Raw genomic sequence first — 20,671 nt, 5'->3', positions numbered from 1 at the left:
TGCTTTACTTTATTACATCTAATAATAAACAAAAAATGCTGTGTTTGTGCAGTGCGGTAGCATGGCCAGACTGACTGTATTCTTGTGCAGCAGGTCAGGCCAGATGAATATCAATGGCTCTTTCTTGTCATATTAGAATCATGCAGACAAATCCCCAGGTGGTCTGAGATGAGGGATTGCTAATGAAGTCATCGAAGTCCCACTGACTTAGTGAAGCAGAGCATTTGTGATAGGGAAGCTTATCTATTTTGTCTGTGGTGGTATAGTAATCGATACGTTACACTGTCTCTATGAAAACCCTCATTGGCATCTTCAGACTATGCCTAGTGAATGGAAAGGCAAACCTTCATAACAATGATGACAACTTCTTCATCACTAGCTACTTCTATGTCTTCATTGCTAGCTTTCTATGGCTAAATCTAGTAACAGTGGACCGCTCTCTGGTTATAAGTGTAGAAGCAACATAAGCCCGGGATGCTCATATCAACGTAATATTAAACCCCAGTTTCTATTCTCTGAGCCTTGAGTCTATAAAGCTATGCAAACTTCTGCTGCAATTGATACCAGAAATGCTTTGCACATGACTGGATGTTTAGGATCAGATCAGGACTCCTAAGTAGCCTGGCTGTACCTCGAGATCTCCATCTTCAGATGCTCTCTCCACAGCTCAGTGGGTTTAATGAGAGCCAGAGTTGTCACAGACAATTTCCACTACATGGCTCACTTTTCAGCTATGGCTTTTTTTTTTTTTTTTTTTTTTTTTCTGTCAGAATGGCCCAAAGGAGAATATAAACGATGACTGGTACCTGTATAATTGTTTCCTTCCATTAAACATCATGTTCTGCCAGCAAGAACAGATCATTGGGTGACCCACTGGCCTAGGGAATGGCTGCAAAACTGGAAGACTTTGTCATAGATATGATGGGAATGCACCAATAATGCCTGGATGATGTACACAATGTTCTAATTTTCTGTTCTCCCCTTCTCCCTGTTTCAAATCAACACCGTCCTCTGGTAACGTTTTTGGACAAGAACACTAGTTCCAGTCCTGGGTAGTTTATGCTATAGAAATGCAGTCCCTCTGGAATTTCTCATTCAGCGACTGCATCTCTATAGCATAAACCACCCACAACTGGAACTGGTGTTCTTGTCTAAAAATGTTACTAGAGGATATAAGCAACCCAACACGGAAAATACCTCATTCTTCAAGCAAAACGAATTCTCATACTGCGTGATTATGTCTCTGAAGTGTTTCAGCTGTGTAATACGGCATGACAGAAAAATGTTTCCAAGTACCTGACTCGGGTCATTAATCCAGAATGTACACTATCTCATTAACATATGCGTGTGTTTATACATATTTTATATACAAGTATATATAGCTCTGTATGTATTTATATACATAAAATCCACCTAAACAACACAGGGAGGGTTGCACATTTTGGCATTAAGAAAAGAGCTTCAAATACCGATGTGGCAGAATAGGTCTAATGAAAGTTGAAGGCCAGAATTTCAGTTTATTAATGTTCTTTCACTTTAACGGCGCTATTCTGATTGACAGTTGTGAAGATCTGGCATGCTGTCTTTCAGAGGAGAAGGAGAAAACAAAAAATGGCTGCATAAGGCCTCAAACACTTCTCATTGGTGTAAGGGCAAACCAAGAAGAGTTCAATCACACTCACTGTGATCGCAGTAATTCTGTACAACTCACACTGTGCTCTCTAACCTGCAAGAGAAACAGCTGGGGAGCCTTAGCCTAGCATTTGGAATAAAACCCCTTGCATCTGAGCCCAGGCTGTTTTCCATCACAAGGGACTCCACATTTCCAAGTTATCTCAGGGCATATCTGCATGGACAGGCGTGACGGACCTGAGTGCCTCTGTTTTTGCTCTGAGTTGGCCAGATGGGAGTCTGCTGTGATTTGGAAGCAGTACAATCAAATTGCTTTGGTACTGTGCCCAAGCTTACAAAGTCTCTAGAGGAAAATGCTACCTGATATAACTTTATCAGTTTTCAAATAAATTTTAAGTTAACCTATGCAATTTTGCACTTAGGTTGGTTCTGTATCTTGCACAATATAAACTGCCTGCACAATATACACTTGGCCCATGTTGGCCAATTATTTCTGGATTGTTGAAAAGGGAGAGATGAGCTTCCACTCCCTATCTTCTGGTCTATGTGGCCAGTATTTTGCCAGTATTTGCACATTTACTTTTCTTTGCTTGCACAATGGATAGTGCACTTGGCCCAAGCTGGCTCTCACTGTGCTCAGTACAGAAAGTTAACAAGACTCACAAGGGAGATGAATTGTTCCCATAAGGTTCTTTAGTGCAGAGCAATTGTGAAAGTAAAATTGCAGGATTTCTAGATGTATGTTCTTGGCCTGAAAACTGAGAAGCTCTAGCTGGACCCTATGAAAGACAGCTTGGTATAGAATAATGAATGCAACTTGATTTTAAAAAAAATCAACAAAGCAACAACCCGAAACAGCTGTTTATCCAAGCAATTTTTTTTCCTTTATTTTTAATTAGATTCCAGAAATTATAATAGTGCAAACACTCAGTATAAAAGTTGCAATAAGAAATTTACATTCACATTTAACATTTCAGTCCATTCACTTTTTAACATAAAAATAGGACAAATATTCAATTGCTCTTCTCAATTTAACAATCCTGAAAAAGACTGGAAGATACTCTACAATATTCTATTTACATAAAAATAGACCCGTATTATTAATGCAAATCTATCATTAGAAGTTACCCAGTGTTAAGTTATTGTATTGTACTATGTATATACATACGTATATATATATATATAGTGTATAACTATATAGATATAAAAAATATTTATAGGTTCAGTGGGCTACAATAGTTGGAAAAATGACATCTTGACTTAGTAGTTCATTCCTTAAAGTTAGGGCTATTATTTTTATTTACCTACGTAGATGTTTCTATTGTGATACAGTAGGCCTTCTCCTGGTCCCTTTGAAGTCACTGGCAACACCCCATTTGACCCCACCCAGTGGGAGAGGAACAGACATTAGAATAAGGCCTGATCTAACAATTCAACAATGATTGAAGTTAATATTTCCATTAACTTTACTGGGCTGTAAATCAGACTAAAACATCTTCTGAAACCTCAGATGCCAATTAAGTAGAGAGAAGAATACGTTTGGTTTTCCCTTTGAGGAGTGGAATATCTCTACATGATGCAAATAATTTTTTTTTTTTTTTTTTTTCCCAAAGTCTAACGAGATTATTCAAGTCACTTCGGAAGCAACACAGAGTTTGATGCAAACATCTGCAGGTTAAGCAGCTGGTAAGATTCCTCTTGCACAGCCTTCTTACTGAATACTTCTATTCAATCAGCCTTATAAAACCCCAAGATTGAATCTTTCCTTGCTCTTATTTTTTAATAGTGACCTCCAGACACATACAACATGACTGCCCTTGAAATGGGTTTGCATGTATTGAGTAAACTGCTAGGGAACATGAATTAGCCTATCCCAGTCTTGCTTATCTGTGTCTCTTTGGGGACATGAGCAGAGACGCTGCTCTGCCTGCTGCTGGCAGGGTCAAGCCTCGCTGCCCAGCTTGCTGCCAGCTGCTGGTGCCTGCACTCCCACCACAGGGTATGTTTATTCACTCTTTCAGGTTTGCTGTGACATGTACTGCTTCCTCACCAGATTATGTCAAAGCCATTTCTTTTCCCTTAAACATCTATTATATGAAAAATCTGTTTTTTAAAATATTTTTTTTTTAAAAGAAATTTGACAACGACACAATGGAGGATCTACAGACAGAGATGGTAAGTAGACCTGTGTGAACAGTAACCGCCTACAACAAAAATGTGATGGTGCTGAACAACTGAAGGCGAGTTAAGGGCAGCAAGGGCACCAATTTCTTAAGAAGCAGAGTTTTATGATCTACAGGTCACATTTTTACACCCAAAGAAGAATTATGTGGTATTCAGAGGCAGATAGGCATGCCTAGCTCATTTTCCTCTTAGTGCTATGATGCTTATTACATTTAAGTATTTCTAGGATGCTTAAAATGATGGATAGGCCTCCAATGGACACTGTGCCATCATGTGTAGGCAGATCAATTTTGATTGCAGAACACACGCTCCATGTGGTTTTTTGCTTTCTATCTTGGGTTGCTGAATATTTATTTATAAAAAGAAGGAATCACATACACTTTTAAATATTTTCAGTTAACAGATCAGAAAAATACGTATCATCTCATTTCCAAGCAGAACCTATGGACATATACCAGCAGGACAAAAATTAACCTCTTGACAGCAAGAGTGTAAGGACTAATCAGCAGGAGAAAATCTAGACAAAAGTGAGTTGCAGCACATCTTTTAGTGGCAGAGATTTTAAGAGATGGGTCAAATTTGGCTGAATCTGCTTGAAACTATGAAATGTGTTCATTAGTACTGTTTTGCACCATTATCCACATTCTGTGTACCAATCCGTGATTTGCACACAGACCAATCTACATACAAGTATATAATGGAAGAAGAACCTCCAAGAGGTTTTTCACCTCTGTCGGAATTTCACTGAGAAGAGTATCACTGTTCTAGAATTCTCTGTATTGGGTTAAATTACACTAGAAATGGTAACTGCTTTTGGACTCTGTTTTTTAGACCAATAACTCTGAAAGCATTACTTTAATTCTTACTGTATTCTGTAACATTTTCCAAAGCTATCTCTGTGTAACAACCAGCTGCTTGAATGCAGAAAAGAAACTCACCATTTGCTTTGTCTAAGTCCAAATCTGTGCAGACAATGGTACTTGTAAATGGGAGCAAGTTACACAATCACTTTTTTTTTTTTTTCTTAATTGAACCCTAGAAGAATTCCAAGTGAAGAAGGATTTCTACTGTAACAATTTAAAAATGTAATTATCATGAAGCAATTTTGTGATAGCACAGGTAACTAATTTTCATCTACATTTCACTGAAAATTCTTGATTGCTCAAATGGCATTTGAAATGTAAGAACAGACAATTGCACCCATGTGCACCAAGGATAAAAGACATGAGAAATCACCTAAATAACTTCAGTGTGCCAGCTCAAATTTTTCATAACTGTGCCACCATTGACAGGTCTGGGACCAAAGTAGCAGGTCAGGCACTTGAAAGTAAGACACGATAGTCTGCACAACCACAGTAATTAAAACACACCTTAGCCTTGCCCACAGCGAGGACTGTTAGCTGTTTTACCATCAGCAGGCTAAAAATATGTCTAGCAATTGTGGCAGTGCAGTTACAAGCTGTAGGTAAGTGTCCTGGATGTTTTTAATCAACATGTTGTGTAAGCCTGTTCTGAAGAGGAGAACAGCCAGCTTTTTCAAAGGAGCTCCAAACTATCTGGACAGATTTTCTGCAGAACTCAGCTCACTTTGTGTGCTGAGCTTTCTAGGAAATCTGTTCTTATTTAGCTTGGACCCACATATACCTCTGTATGGCCTCCCTCCATAAACACTTGGAGCACTCCTTGCACCCACATAGCTGTTCTGGTAGTAAACCAAAGTAGGAAAGGAAGTAGTAAAAAAGCTTCACAGTGGTGCAGCACTGTTTGTTCCCCTTCAGTTTTATGCAGGTGTGACATGTTTGATGCCACTGAAGGCATAAAACAGGGATCCTAATATAAAGAAGCAGATCCTCCAGCATGCAGTAAGGCACAAGCAAAACCAAGTCCTTTCAGCACATAGGCTATGTACATTAACCAATGCTAATTCAAATTTCAAGGTGCTTCCTCATGATCACAAAATAGGCATTAAAGGTGACAACCTTGAACCATTTTTATCAATTCCTTCTGAAATTCTGAAAGCAATTCACCAAGAGATCTTGGACACTTGTGAAAGTGAAGAGACACAAAAACTCAGAAATGGATCTGGCTGTGCAGTTAAACACAAGCCTTATTTTTGTTGCACTAGGAATCTGGCTGAGTACCCTGCCAGCTCAGATACACAAGCCCTGTCCCATGTCACTGAGAGCTTTACCACTGACTTCAGAAGGAGTCCCAGTTTTCACCTTTTCCCTTCAGCAATTGCTATCTCAAAGTTTTATTTTCTTTTTGTTATTTTGTACTCCTGTTAACTTTGTGCTTTTTTTTTTTTCTTGTTTTCTGGTTTTTGCCCTTGCACTGATCAGATTATAAATCATACCAGGCCACCCAAGCAGTGTGGCATTTTGAAGAGTAATTAAAGATAAAGGGGGGGCAGCCCCCCTTTATATGTACTTTTTTCCTTTTATTTACATTTACATATTTATTCATGATTTAGATCTGGCCTGAAAACTCAGTGAGACATGGGATTAAAAGGAATGAAGAGCTAAAAAAAGCCTCTACAGAGTTCTGGAAAAAGCCAATCATAAACAGGGTTGGGGTAGAGAAGCAGAGTCCAGATTGTCATTAGTCACAACAATTATGCCACACTGAGATGTAAAACCCACTGAATCTGAGATGAGTTAGTTTATGATTGTTAGAAACCCTTAACTGCTGTATGAAGCCAATCATCAGTACAAGGTAATGGTTCTTGTATGCAGGCAACTGGGATACATTGTATAATCCACATCTTAATTTACAAGGGCAGAAGTTCTTGCAGAAGCTGTACTGCTTAGTTAACCCCACAGCCACCTGATTAAACAAAGAGATTAATGGATTTCTAAATCCTATTATAAAACTAGCTCAAATCTGTAAAATACAAAAAAATCCATATTAATCCATAGTAGAAAGTATTTACAGACCACACCCTTTTCTCTCTGTCACCAACCTCAGTGTTATGCTCCTACAATACTCCTCGTTGATCATAGAGCAAGTATGTAAGTAATTTGAGAAGTCCCAAACTGTACAGGTGACACAGATGTGACAACCTTAAAAATGATGCATGCAAAATACCTCCAGAATGTAAAGCTTTGTTCAGCAGCAATATGGGGAAAAAACAGCTAGAGGTTTGGATATTGATTTCTTATTCCTGTGTCACTAACTGACATGGGTCTCAAGCTGTGGGTTAAGCTGTGATGCTGAAGGGAGGCATCTCTGTCAGCATGACTTTAGTGGGAACAGGACTGGTATCAGCACAGAACGCAGATGGCTCAAAGCCAAAGAACCCAGTGAACCTTCTCCTAATATTTCTGTTAATACTTTCTGCTTAGCAACAGAAATTATTTGGAAAATGAGTCAAAACAGCTAACAAAAATAAGGCAAAAAAATTAATTTATATATATACATACATATATATACATATGTATGTATCTAGGAAAACAATCTATTTGCATTGTGTAATTTTCACATACAATAACTTATTACCACGTTAGAAATATACTCTGGGTAACATCAATGGGCCAAATTCACCTCCTTTACCTTCTATAGTGTTGCACCTGCATACAGCAATGATGGATTTGACACTTGGTCCTTCTTGACAACAATACTACATCAAATGCAGTATCAGAGAATACCCACTGAATGTCAGATATTACACCATTATGAACTAGAATCTGCTTGCTTTTTAGATTACAGTAAGTAGAGTTTATTGCTTCTAATGACCAGAAGGTACCTTATGAAGACAGCATAGATGTTGATAACACTTTTCATATACTGTATTATGGATCTTGGAACACTGAGATTGGCAGATCACAATCAGTAAATTATTTTTCTTTATTTGCTGTTTGCATTTTGATTTTGCTTTGCTGAATGCACATGCAACTAGTGGATTTAACTCTGTGCCAGAAGTGATATGTCAAAAACATTTAGGAAAACTTACTGTTCTGTTTTGTTTTACTGAAGTCAGGCATGAGTGGCATGCAGTAGATTGTAAGGAAAAGCAAAAGGACGTCCATTTCCAAAGGATTTATAATCTCCATGCACATGTAAAATGTCTCTTACAAAAATTGGTAACATTTGTTAAAAGTGTGCCTTTTTGCCTTTTTTTATACAAGTGTACATGCAATTACCTGTCCGAGCTAAAACTATTTACAAAATTTCATAATACAATACATCTTTTAAAGTGAATAATACATGAAAGGCCAATGTTTTCTGTTGTTTTGTAACACTGTACAAGATTAAAAATAAATAAGGCATTATAATACAGGTTTATCACAAATTAAAAAATGTTGGTTTCCACTGTAATACAAAACTCTAACTTGAAAGAACATTATGGCTAAATAGTCCTCCTGCCTGGGCAGAACACAGAATCAGAATCTGGACTTGCTGATGTAAAGAAAACACTTTGTTTCTGCTACAAGCAGGAATTCGACACATGAAAATGAATCACGCTACTTACTATGTGTTCAGACTCCTCAAAGCACTGAAATGGCACAGGTCATATACTGTTTCCCTTCGAACAGTGATTCCCAAGTACTTTCTTTTGCCTTACAAATAAATTACAGGCAAAGTGTGAAAGAGATTTAGGCGCATGACCTACTCTCAGTTACAGTGTTGTAAAATATTCAGTTCAGTACTGACGCGCGACATTGGTGTAACCCAAAGCAGAACTTGGCCTACAGGTGCTCAACTTCCTGACCTCCGTAACCGTGATTTCTGCAGGCCTTGTGGGTACATAAGGGATGCAGATTCAGCCCTAACAAGCTGAAGCTTTTGGCTCTCAGTCTCACCTAGAGAAAGCAAGGGAGAATTTGCATGTGTTTTAGTGAAGACAAGGGAGTGCAACTTGCCACAGTGGGAAGCAGCTACAAAAAAACCCGCACTTTACAGGCTGGCTAAAATAGCTTTCTAGTCAATGCAAATGGAAATGTTTGGAAATATCTAGCCAGTAATTCAACTGAATGCCAGTTTGTAATCTCAGCAGAGGATAATAAGTAAAAAATTATTTAAAGGTAAAGGTAGCATAGGAACACTTTTAAATTAGCTCCCAAGACAGTGAAGTCTGAAGATCTCTGATACTTATCTCCTTATATAAAGAATGAAAGACTTCGATTATTACTATTGTCTGAAAGAGAAAACGTGCAAACTGATGTGAAATATTGTGCTTGCTATTGACATTGACATGCCAAAATGGCATCACTTTGTTGTAGGGCTCGTCTCTGTTAATTGTTTCAAGCTAACAGCTGCACAAAACAGTGACCAGAAGTGCAGGAGGCTATTCTGCCCACAGTGCAACAACTCACTATCCCCATTTAAACGTGAGGGACTTTTGGGTACTGTGGGGCAGAACGGACTCCTTGCTGGGGCTACAGCAAGGTCACCCAGGCAAAAGTTACAAAGCTTGACCAGAAATTAATAAATGCAGGATAAGAAAAACAACTGCATGCATTAAGGTGGACACAACACAAAGCCCACAGAAATCCATGGAAATCCTTCTGATGATTTTTAGGGATATTGGAGCAGGCCACATATCTGCAGCCAACTGACAATAAAAATTTGATGACAAGCTTCTATAATTTGGCAGAAAATGAGCATTTGTGAGGTTATCAGTAGTATTACTACTATCTCTTTCCATGTATACAACTTACTGAATATATCAAAGAATGCAGAAGAGCAGAGAGATTAAATCTGTCACTTAAAGTTATCACATGACAGCAGAAATAAAGCAAATGTATACAGAAAAGGAAAATGAGGAAAAATGATACGAATAGGGAAGGAAATCAAAAAGGCAAGAGCACAGCTTCATTATATCATGATTTCAATGGGCATTTAGTTTTCCCTGTTGGAATGGCTGCTGAATACTGCCTTTCATTTTCACATGGCTTTTTACTGATTTTTGCCTTGGCTGAACTTTCTTCATGATTCTGTACTATTCAGTCCAGGAGTACATAGTAAAATACATTTTTCCCCATAGTAAAACCATCAACAACAACCACAACAAATATGCAAAAAATGTTAATGGTAGGACTCAAAAGTCTGGAAACTGACTCCAAGTACACCATCACTGATGCTGTAACCTAGCACAGGCACACTGGACAGGCTGCAGCACTAAGAAGCCATCCTGGTCCTCTCAACCTGCTCTGGAGGCACAGACCTCCTGCAAAAGGACCGAATGAGAAGCTGATGATGGACTGCACCTGCCTGGTCCTTTCCATTCAACATGGAAAACATTCTTATAAAAGTCATGTGTCTCATTTGGCTGTTGGAGGGGAGGGTCAGGCTTCGAAAAACTCTGGAGTAATTCTACTTGCACCTGCTAATCTTTTAAAATATTAAAATGAATAATCCAAATTTACCTTGCTATGTTATCTTCCACTGACATTACTCCAGGACTAGGCTGGAAATGAGTCTGGGAATGACAACAGTCCTGAACATATTAGCACAGGGGACAATTAGTTTCTTCTCACAGTCAATTTAGTGATAAAAGAAACAATGGCATTATGCCCATATCTTGTACCTATTAAAAACAAAGAAATAATTTCATTGTAAACTTGGGGTGGGTCAGTGGCTGTATTTGGTCTACATGTTCATGTATTACCAGATCTACTGCTAGGATCTGAAGATGCTTTTAATAATGGTACCTGTAAAAATAATGTTTTATTATTATTTTCAGTGGAATTATACCAAATTCACTGATTCAAAAATTGTGCAACTTGGGCTCTTTGTGAGTGGAACTGAGTGATTAATGCTATCGCACATAATGCTTTCCATTTTGGTTAAATATTTAACTTACCTGTATGATGATTTAGTTCTTACAAGCCTATTAGAAAACATAAATATGTAGTGTGCTTTACATGGATACCACTTATTCAGTTTAATTATGTAAATATTTTTTCTTTTAAATCTGTATTCTCTACATGTATTTATTTAAATGGCTTTGAATACCTCAAAACCAGAATTAAATTCTAGAAGTATACCTGTGACTTGGATAGCTGTTAGGGAGATAAAGAAATGCAGTGACTTTCCACAGATCAGCCAGGGTGCATACACCTAGTACAGGTAGGAAGCAATTCTCAGTTTTTTACAGTCATTTTAATCACAACAGTCATTTTGCTAGCTTTGTAATGAAGCATCTAGCTGACAGGGTACATAAAAATTAATTAAAAACCCTGCTGAAAACCACTGGAGTTCCACAGCAGCCTGATATGGCTTCATGGAAACTCCTGCAGCATTTCTTTAATGATTTGCATCTGTTGACACAGTATTTGCCCATATACTTTTAACACAGTGACTGCTCCAGAACAAATGCTGACTGCAGGAGAATTGTTCAGAATCTTCTTTCCACTGAAAACAGTAATAAAATAGTCCCTCCAAAGGGAAATGTGACATCTAGTACATGGAAGTTTTCTATTGTACAATCTGGACAACTTGGGCAGTCTTGGGTGGGTTTTTTGGGTCTGATTTTTTTGGGAGGGAGGGCTTTTGGTGATTTTCAGTTAAAAGGAAGTTTTTCATGTTTTTAAACAATTTGAAGTTTTGCTTCTCTTTTGGAAAGCAGTGAGCCTGGTTAGCTTGTGCATCCCTGTCAGGACAGTATGCCACCTGTCCGCAGAGCACGTGTCACTCAGCAAGATGACCTCCAACTGCCCCTTCCTCGAGTACAGAGCTGCACTCCACATTTCACATCCATATCAGTGTTTCAAGATGAAACCATGAACAATAGGATGTGGACTGCAACAGAGAAAAAAGCAGAAAAAATATGCTCCCTTTTATGCAGATTAAGAGCAGGCCTCACTCTCCTGGCACGTTTACCAGTGTGCTCCTCATTTGGGCAAAGTTTGACTGCGCTTGTTTTTCAGAATTATAGCTTTCTATAATTGTACAGCTTTGAAGCGTGAGCCTGGGTAGAATCAAGATATAATAACACTGTGGCATAAATTTAAAAATCAATTAAGACACAAGACTATGTTGGCAAACACACAAATGTCACAAAGCGAGCAACGGCGTTTGTCACCAGTACAGGACTATTCTTTGAGCTGTTTAGAAAGGTAAAGCTAAATCCTGGAACTGAGCCACAGGACCTGTGCTGTTTGTAAAAGCCTGAAATAATATCAACCTTCTACTCTTCAATAAAATCAGCACTGTACATAAAGGAATGTTTCTATATTGCATAAGCATATTGCTGTGCTTGCAGGGTGGCTCCTCTGTCTTGCACAGAGTCAAATGCCCTGTGAAGAGGCAGCAACTTCTAAACTCTACCACCCTTTCTTTTTTTTTTTTTTTTAATGGAAAGAATATATATTGTTCTTCTGCCAAATCTTTAAGCTCTGTGGTTTATCTACTTCATATCCTAGTGTTATGGTTTGAATTGGATTTTTTTTTTTTTTAAGTTTCTGGAGCATGCAAGGAGAATTTTAAAAACCATAGGGTTTATCAATTAGCTGAATCCAGCCTTCATTATTTCTGCCATTGACAGCACAATGGACACTGTTCTCATTGCTTTAACTCGTGCACTGGGAGCGCAGTTTCTCTAACTCTTGCTATAGCCCTGGAGAGTCTCCAGTTGCCCTACACTCCACAGTTATCACAGTTAAATGCAGCTTAGCTAATCCCAGACCCAACAACGCTGTCTGTGACAGAAAGAGAAATCTCTTTGCTATGTCATTGCAGGTGGATGTGTAAATAAATACATATTTTTATGTTTATCTCTATAAATCTCTATTAAGACTACACAGGACTGTTTGTATATGTGCATATATAGATTTAAACATATATATACACACACACATAAATAATTGCTTGCACGTTTATCTCATTTTTTTCATTTACCCTTTAAAAATGCCAAGAAAATATTCCTAATTTCCAGAAAATCAGGGTTTGACTTTTCCTAACAGAATTGCTAGCCCTTATATGTTCCATCCCAAGAGTTCGTTACACAGTCCCCAAGTTCTCTTTGGTTGGATTGTAGTGGTCCTCGGTTAATGCCATGGCCTATGACCTCTGATCTCTTGGTAAAAATTCAGGCAACCATTCAAGTTCACTGCAAATGGCACAACCAAATCTCCTTTGCTCTACGCCTCCTTCACAGCTGGCACAGAAGGAAGATAATGCAGTGTTTGATTTGTGTGAGTAGCAGATGCTTGACCAGCTCCAAGCCCAGCTTTTACAGTAAAGCTAGCAACTGAGGACACCGACGGAGAGCTGGTGCCCAGTTTTGTTTGAATGTTTGCTCTCCCGTAAGGGTACATTTTCCGCTCTAAGTTTAAAGACCGTGTTTGTGAATTATTTCCATCAGCCTTTCCTTCCAGGAAATAGGTCAACATTTCGCCTTTTCCCTTTACACTGACTTTACCCCTGCACACAAATTCATAACTGCACCTTTTTAATATCCGCTGAACTTCTTCTGTCACCTGAAGACAGGAAAAAAAAGAACTATTAGTTATTCCTGTTCATATAAGGTTAATCCTAGAGCTGCTCACCCCTCCCCATTTTACTTCTCTGTCATGAAATATGTATAAGCAGAATGAATTAGCACCTACTGCTGCTCTCGGGCACACTTAGAATTTTCTCAAGGAATTAAAAAACACTGACCAAACTGGAATCTAAGAAGCAGAACTTCTGGTCTTGAGCTGAATAATTACACAGCAAGAGTAAGCTCTGTCCAACAGAAATGTGTAACCAAATTGTCCACTGTTGTGAGCTGGATCGGTTTCAGTGATGTTAATTTACTCCAGAAGTAAATTTTGGATAAAGGACTGCAAGGGTTCATTGAGATTTTGAGAGGTGCAGCATAGCTTCTACCCAAGCTCTAGTAGAACAACAATGTCCGTGCAGCCTCTCCGATCCAAAGTATCCAAGGAATTTTTAAAGCTACATAAAATGCAGCAGGATGCAAATGGACATAGATCCTTTCATTGTAGTCCTTATTCAGGCAGAATTCCTACAGCACAAGGACTAGTCCATGCAGTGTTGGCATTTCCAGGCTTGCCTCCAACTGTGTGCGATGCAGTAGAGAATTCTGTTTCTTCTGATGGGAAATTATTTATTTCAGGATTTCATTGTCTCCAAGTAGTGAAGCGTATATAATGGAAAACAACTATACCTCTGATGATTGAATCATCTGGAGAATGTTGCCCTTTTCAGAAGAACCACAAGATCCAGTGAAGCTGCATTTTCTAGATAAGTGGTCTTGAAAATATAACCATGTACAAACAGGAGGTATGTAAAGATTGCAAAATTACCTCAGAATGTACTCACCTGAATTTTCCCCTGCACTCCAGTACTATCCATCCGGCTGGCAACATTTACAGTGTTCCCCCAGATATCATACTGTGGTCTTCTGGCTCCAATGACTCCAGCCACTACTGGCCCAACATTAATACCTAAAATTAAAACAATGAGTTTGGTTTCAAACACTACAGTACATTATCCAAAGGCAACATGAATCCTGCAAAACAGTTCTAATGCAGGAGCCTTAGAATTTTTCTGGTCATAGGACAAAATATATGTTAAATTAATGCCAATTGGACTTCTGTATTTGTAAGAGGTTTAGAAACAAAAAGAAGACTACACAGAGGTATCTTATTGGAAATGCAATATGATAGACAACATAAAAATTTGGCTCATCTGTGGATTTTCTTCTTTTGTTTGTTTTAAGAAAGAAGAAAAGCAGTGGTACTGCAGAGTTTAGCTATAGAACAATTAAATTGTTCACTAGGACTTCCACTGTGATTGCTCATATAAAGACTTTTAATGGAGGCTTTCCAAGTGGAACAGAAATAGTGTCATGGAAGACACAAGGCATGGGGTAAAAGAAGCGTGTCACATTGGTTGTCAGTACTAGAAAACTAAGATCAGGGAGACACTGGAAGAAGACAAGAGTATGTGAAAAAGGTTCAAGCATATTTTTTGGGAAAAACGCAGAGCTTGTTTCTATATTTTTTACTGATTTTGACACCTTGATTGGAAGATAAAAGAGGATGTTCCTTCTAAGTGCCCTGAAGAGCTGCAGATGCTAAACTCTGCATGAAGTTTTGTGCAAGAGATTTCCCTGGCAAGTTATGCAGAAGAATAGGGGTTAGATATTTGTCTTCTGCCCCTTTGTGAACATAGAAAGAACAGTTATAACAGAGTTCAAAGATAATTTGGGGTTTATAGTTATTAGGAAGTACAGGAATGCAAGAATGTATAACTCTCCTATTGCTACCCTTGATGTTTTTGGTCTTAATCTTCATTTGCTTGCAACCTCACTTTTCCCCTTGTCCAGCCCATTCTCACAGTTCATGAAAATATATAAAGAAGCTGGAGAAACAGATCTGTGTTAGACTATACAATGAAATGAGAACAGCAGTGGAAGTACCATAGGAGAGGAGCAGGTTGCAGGGAAGGAAGGGAAGAGGGTACCTTGCTCTCTAAGAAAGGACTCAGAGAGGTAAGACATGTAGTAACATGTAAAGGATTGCATGGGAGGGTTTGTGTTGTGAAGAGCAGAGGATTTATTTGCTGGAGAAAACAGGACTTTGGCATCTGTGGACAAAAAGCTCCCATCACACTTTTAATGCCAACAAAGCTTTTGTAGATGCAACTTAATAGTTAAGTACAGTCAGATCCAGTTTTCAGCAGTTTAGCAATGCAAAACAGTGTAAGCACAAGACTGGGTACACTAACAATATTGTATAAAATTATTGGTGCAGTTTCCTTTTAGAGGTGCATGGATTAAGTAAACACACTGGAATTGGACACAGTTATAATTCCTTAATACTGATGCTCATCATCCAGCTGGCTGGCCTTCTACATGGATGTGACTCTCCTGCTAAAGGAGGCTTTTCAGTTTTTAATCACGAGTACAAGACAGGTAGTCCTTTGCAGACAGCATAGGGAAAGCCAACAAACAACAATGTTCTTCTTGTGTGATAACTATAGAAACATGACTTACCAACTCGTAGGACAAAATCATTGTAAGACTGGTAGTTGATTTCATCAAGAACGTCAAACATCTCTATTGCAAAATCTGCCAGTGTACTCAGATGGGAATAAATTGATTTTTTAGCCTAGAAACAAAATATTATTGCACATTAGATTTGTATGGTACTGAGAGGCAGGTGAAATACAGAATTAAAAAACAATGAGAGGCTCAGACTGGATGGTTTAGGAAAATAATCTAACCCATTTTGCTGTTTGTGAAAAGAAACTCTTGATGGTGGCTACAGAACATGCATTCTTTTCTCAAGTACTGATTTTTTTTTTTTCTTTTCTCTCTCTTTTTGATTTCTGGGAAGAATGGAAAGCAAAGTTCCCGTGGTAAAGTGGTTCTGTTGCTAGAGAGCTGCAGATATTTGTTGTGAGCATGGCAGGGAATATAACCTGCTTTCTTACAAAACTGCTTTGCCTGATGATTATTAATAACTATAGTTTCTGCCCTCTTCTCCTCTTAGGGCATTTGCTAGCTCTCAGCTCCATGGGGTGCATGCTGTTCCCACTGACAACATTCCTGTTGGGTTTAATCCTGTGAGATGCAGAACACCTCTATTTTCTTTCCTTTCTAAGCAAGCTGAAGTGAGTTGTTATAAAAGATATCCAAATGAACTAAAGCAAAAGAACCAGAAGGGATCAAATGAAATGCTGAAGTATCAACTCATTAAAAAACCCAAAACATAAGCAAATAATTTTTAAGACTTCAGTCTAATTCCAAAAGTTAGCTGGTTTCAAGCATAATGACTCAAACTCAAGGAAGAAATATTTGCCACAAAGTAGTAAAAAGATATTATCTCTATATCTAGAATTTCTTAAGCAACATATCATTAGAAAGTGGAAAAGAGACGTTTGCATGTTTGTCCTGTAACTCATGCCCTTCCCCCAGGACCTACCGTTGGCTATTTAAAGACAGGTTACTAGAATAGACCTTTGACCTGATTCAGTATGGTTGCTTTTATGTTGTGCTATAATTTGAATAATAAATATGAATTCTTGAACAGATTTGCAAAGTGAAAGTGGGCTAAAGGTAGGATATGGAGAAAGAAACACAGGGTCAGTGGTAGTCTAGCTTCATTAAGGTGTTGCACAACAGGGCTGTGGTAGCTGGCATGAGATGAGAACTCGCTGGGTTTTTGTCATGATAGTGAGATTTTATAAATGGGGTGCTTGACAGTTGCTGAGAAACCTGAGAAACAGTTTGCTTTATTGGGTTCAGTTTGAAAAAGGTTCCTTCATGTGGCTGGGAAATTTACAAAAATTAAAGTGCTAACAAAAATTTATGAAAATCATCCTTGGGCCAGTCCCAAATTTTAGAAAGGATATTTTTATTTACCTGCCTGGGTCTCTAGGAGTCTGCTTATTGCAATGTCAACTAGCTCTACTCTTTCCCAGCCTCACCAAGACAATGGAAGAACAAGAATGAAGTTTAAAGAGCTGATGGCTACACTTCCAACAGAGGAGAGAATTTTGAATGTGTGGAGGAGAGAGGGACGAGTGTATAGTTTATTTAATACTCTAATCTTTATATTCATTATCCTTCCATTTCTTTGCTGCCTGATGAATGCTTTGATTTCCTGCAATGCCCCTCATGGTTGCAGGAGAGAGTACTGGTGGCAAATACTGAATGTGCTGCAGGTGACAGATGCCTCTCAAAAGGATTACTGGCAAACTCTTTTGAACCTGCGCTGAAGAACACCACAGAGTCAGGACCCTGGTGAAATCACAGACGTAATTTCAAAGGACTCCACACACACAATGAACTTATATTGTGCAAAAGGTCTACAGAGAGCTTGGTTTGTGTGCTGCCCTGATGGTGTAATTGGCAAGCAATTATTTATTTAAACATCAGAGGAATAGTTACTGGAAAGACTGCCCAGAGCATCGCAGCAAAACCACTCTGAAAGAGGCAATGTGCATTTACTATAGTAACCTGCTGAAGTCAAGCTGCAGAAGCCACAGAACGGTAAAATACAGGATTTAAATATTTAACTTCATCGGGGTATTGGGTTCTTATGTGTGTTAATATCTTCAGTTAAGAGCACAGTTAACCCCATCCACTGCTTTCTGCTCATGTCTAAATGCTTGTATAAAATTGGTGGCTCATAATCAGAGGCTATGCCAGATTTTCTAATGAAGCAGGGACACCCCTGGCAGAGGGGAGACCAGAAGCACTTGAGTCTCTTATGGCTCCCCATGGACACATATGACTCCATCGGGCAGCCCAGGGACTGTGTGATGTCTGGCAGTGATCGTCTGTGCATGATGGGCTACCCAGGATCATGAGACTTCTGATACATAGCTGCATGCTGGAGGCCTAGTGGGAAACTGCCAAAAGGATGTGAATAATTTCTACTCATTTGCATCGCACGGTCAGTGGGAAGAGATGACAGAAAAGCTGAAACCTCAAGTTAAAGTAAAAAATATTGGCGGTTTCATAAAAGATCTTTAGGTTTTCTGGAATACAGAATGTTAAATGAATTCTACCTGTACAAAAAAGATCAAAATTTGCCCCAAGATTTCAGAGAAATGCAGAGTCTTGTACAAGACCTTCTGCAGTGATTTAAATACATTACTATCATAAGCTCAGAGCGGTATCTTCAGTACTGGGCTAACTCAGCTGACCCTTCAGTTAGCAACTATAAAATACAAGAGATAAACACGTTAAGGTTTTGGAACATATGCTGCCAAAGTTACCCAATAACACACTTGTTTTCAGGATTATAGTTCAAAGAGCATTTATAGCAGACACACAACTATGCTGTTGCCTGTTTGACTGAGATCACACTGAACAAAATTTTTTTGCATGTGTCAGGACCCAGGAGTCAAACATTTCAACATAAACAGCGTTTTAAAAACACCTTTTTGTAATGTGTAGATTTCTAGCAATGATACAAAGGAAAGCATCAGTTGTAAATACCCTGCAGATCAGAAAATTAGTTGCATGTCATATACTCCAACATGATTCTAACAGTTCATTTCAGTGTGGCCTTTTTAAAAAATTTACTTAACAAGGATAATTGTTGCTAGAAAGTTCACAGGCCATCTTCAGGCACTTTTTGCTTTTGCCCTCTAATTTGGTTTTATTTTTTAAAGCTAAACCATATGCATGAGCGTACCTCTACAACATACGTACATGCATATCAGAACAGGGGAGAGGTGTCTGGAAATTCTGGGCAGACTAGGTGCATGGATTGCTTTAATTTTCATTATATTCCTCATATTATTAATGTTAATAATTTTTCATAAATTAATTTTATTGATATAATTATTAACATGCATAGTACTTTGTTTACAGTATATTCAGTCTACTGTTCACAGGGTTTTCTGCCTTTCCAGATGCTGCATGCAAATGTAGGAAATTTCTGTCCCAAGACACAAACTTAAGGTGAGAAACACACTCAGGAGGATACAGACCCAGAACTAGTAGGTCTGAAATTACTTTGACTTTTGTTATTGCTGAGTAATTAAGGGGGTAAAGAGAATGCTCTCAGTAAAGACAAAGAAGAGCTGATTTGGAGGGACCAGGGTAAAGTGCAGCAATGTAGCTAGCACTAAGTTCCTGTCCACGCTAGGGGCTGGGAGATGCTGTTTGTTTTGATTGTAGGTTGCACCCAGAATTCAATATAAAAAAATAAATCACATTTTAATATTCTTGTGTTAGTTTTGCAGCAATTCATTACATCTAGAGTCTCCCCTTCTCTGTATCTTACAAGATCATCCTAAGACAGAGGGTTTAAAATACTACCACTCTAATATAGGAGCTTTATATGCCAATTTGCAGAGAATCCAGAGCTGCAGACAATGAAATCCCAAATGAAGCCACATGAGCCACTGCTAGGATAGCAATTTTTCTTTTCAGGCTACATTTGTTCTTTGAATTTCAGATTTAAATTGTTGTAAAGAAGTAATACAAGTTATCTGTAATCACAGAGAGTTAGTTGTGTTTCTGGTGTTCCTCTGGAAATTGAAGGAGAATGGTTCTTCCACAAATTACTGCTATGTAAAATCTTCTTACCTTAGTTCCTGAAGTAGGTACGAGTCCCACAGCTGCCATATATGTACTCCCAATTGTCTTGATCTTTTCTATGTCCTTATAATATTCTTTGTCCATAAGCTTTGTTTAAAACATAAAACTGTTAAATATTACATAATTTTTTAGAGAAGTAACCATAGCTATCATATAATATGTGCAAGTTGATTAAACCATCTTATTTTTGGTGAATTGATGCTTGCCCACTTTGAGGTCATTGAAAAAACTACCATTAACTCACATTTTAATACTCTTCCTATACTAGAGAAATTTGAGGTCAGACTCATGTGCCTAAAAGTACAAACCGGGCACTTTGGAGAAGCTACAATTACTAACTACAACTAGATAGGAAGTTTACATTACTGTTTTATTAGGCAGTTCAAGATATGCTGAGTTGCTGCAGATAATCTCTGATGATAATAATTTGGTAGAACTGATATGTTCAAATACAAAGTGTTTAGACCTTACCTCATCAAAATCAGCAATAATTTCATTTAACAGGCGTAAACATTCCACTCCCATATTATTGCCATCCAATTCGATGTAGAAATCATTGAAATTTGGGATGGAAGCAAACATCACTCCCACTTGTGAATATGACTGGTAATAAAGATCCTGTAGTTCATGAGCAGATACAAATTTTATTTTAAAAGATTAATCTGAACCAGGCATCATAATTATGTTATCTATTCTACTACTAACCAATAGCTAGGACAAAACCCATAAATTCTGGTAGAGACAAAGCCAGCCTTATTAAAAAACTGTTGAAAGATCTCTCCACTCAAAAACATGAAAGAAAATTAACACCTAAACTACTAAACCCATTTAAAACAACTTAGT

General features: G+C 38.2%; 1 protein-coding gene across 3 annotated transcripts in view; it reads right to left on the bottom strand.

Moving 5' to 3' along the window:
• Window positions 1–2,533: 2,533 nt before the first annotated feature.
• Window positions 2,534–20,671, bottom strand: part of ADCY1 (adenylate cyclase 1) — a 172,413-nt gene continuing 154,275 nt past the window's right edge. The window contains exons 16-21 of one of the 3 annotated variants that reach the window (XM_074899800.1): window positions 20,300–20,446; window positions 19,817–19,915; window positions 15,764–15,878; window positions 14,086–14,210; window positions 13,207–13,238; window positions 2,534–8,618 (exon numbers count right to left, since the gene is read on the bottom strand). In XM_074899800.1, coding sequence (XP_074755901.1) covers window positions 8,615–8,618; window positions 13,207–13,238; window positions 14,086–14,210; window positions 15,764–15,878; window positions 19,817–19,915; window positions 20,300–20,446 — 522 coding nt within the window. In that variant the 3' untranslated portion in view covers window positions 2,534–8,614. Of the gene's footprint in view, window positions 13,239–14,085; window positions 14,211–15,763; window positions 15,879–19,816; window positions 19,935–20,299; window positions 20,447–20,671 lie in introns of those variants that run through there. The other 2 variants (XM_074899799.1, XR_012633174.1) reach the window with 2 other exon arrangements.

The sequence above is a fragment of the Athene noctua genome, chromosome 2 (assembly GCF_965140245.1).
Source record: "Athene noctua chromosome 2, bAthNoc1.hap1.1, whole genome shotgun sequence".
Taxonomy (NCBI): domain Eukaryota; kingdom Metazoa; phylum Chordata; class Aves; order Strigiformes; family Strigidae; genus Athene; species Athene noctua.
The sequence above is the reverse complement of the archived record's forward strand: the minus strand, read 5'-3'. Positions and strand labels throughout refer to the sequence as shown.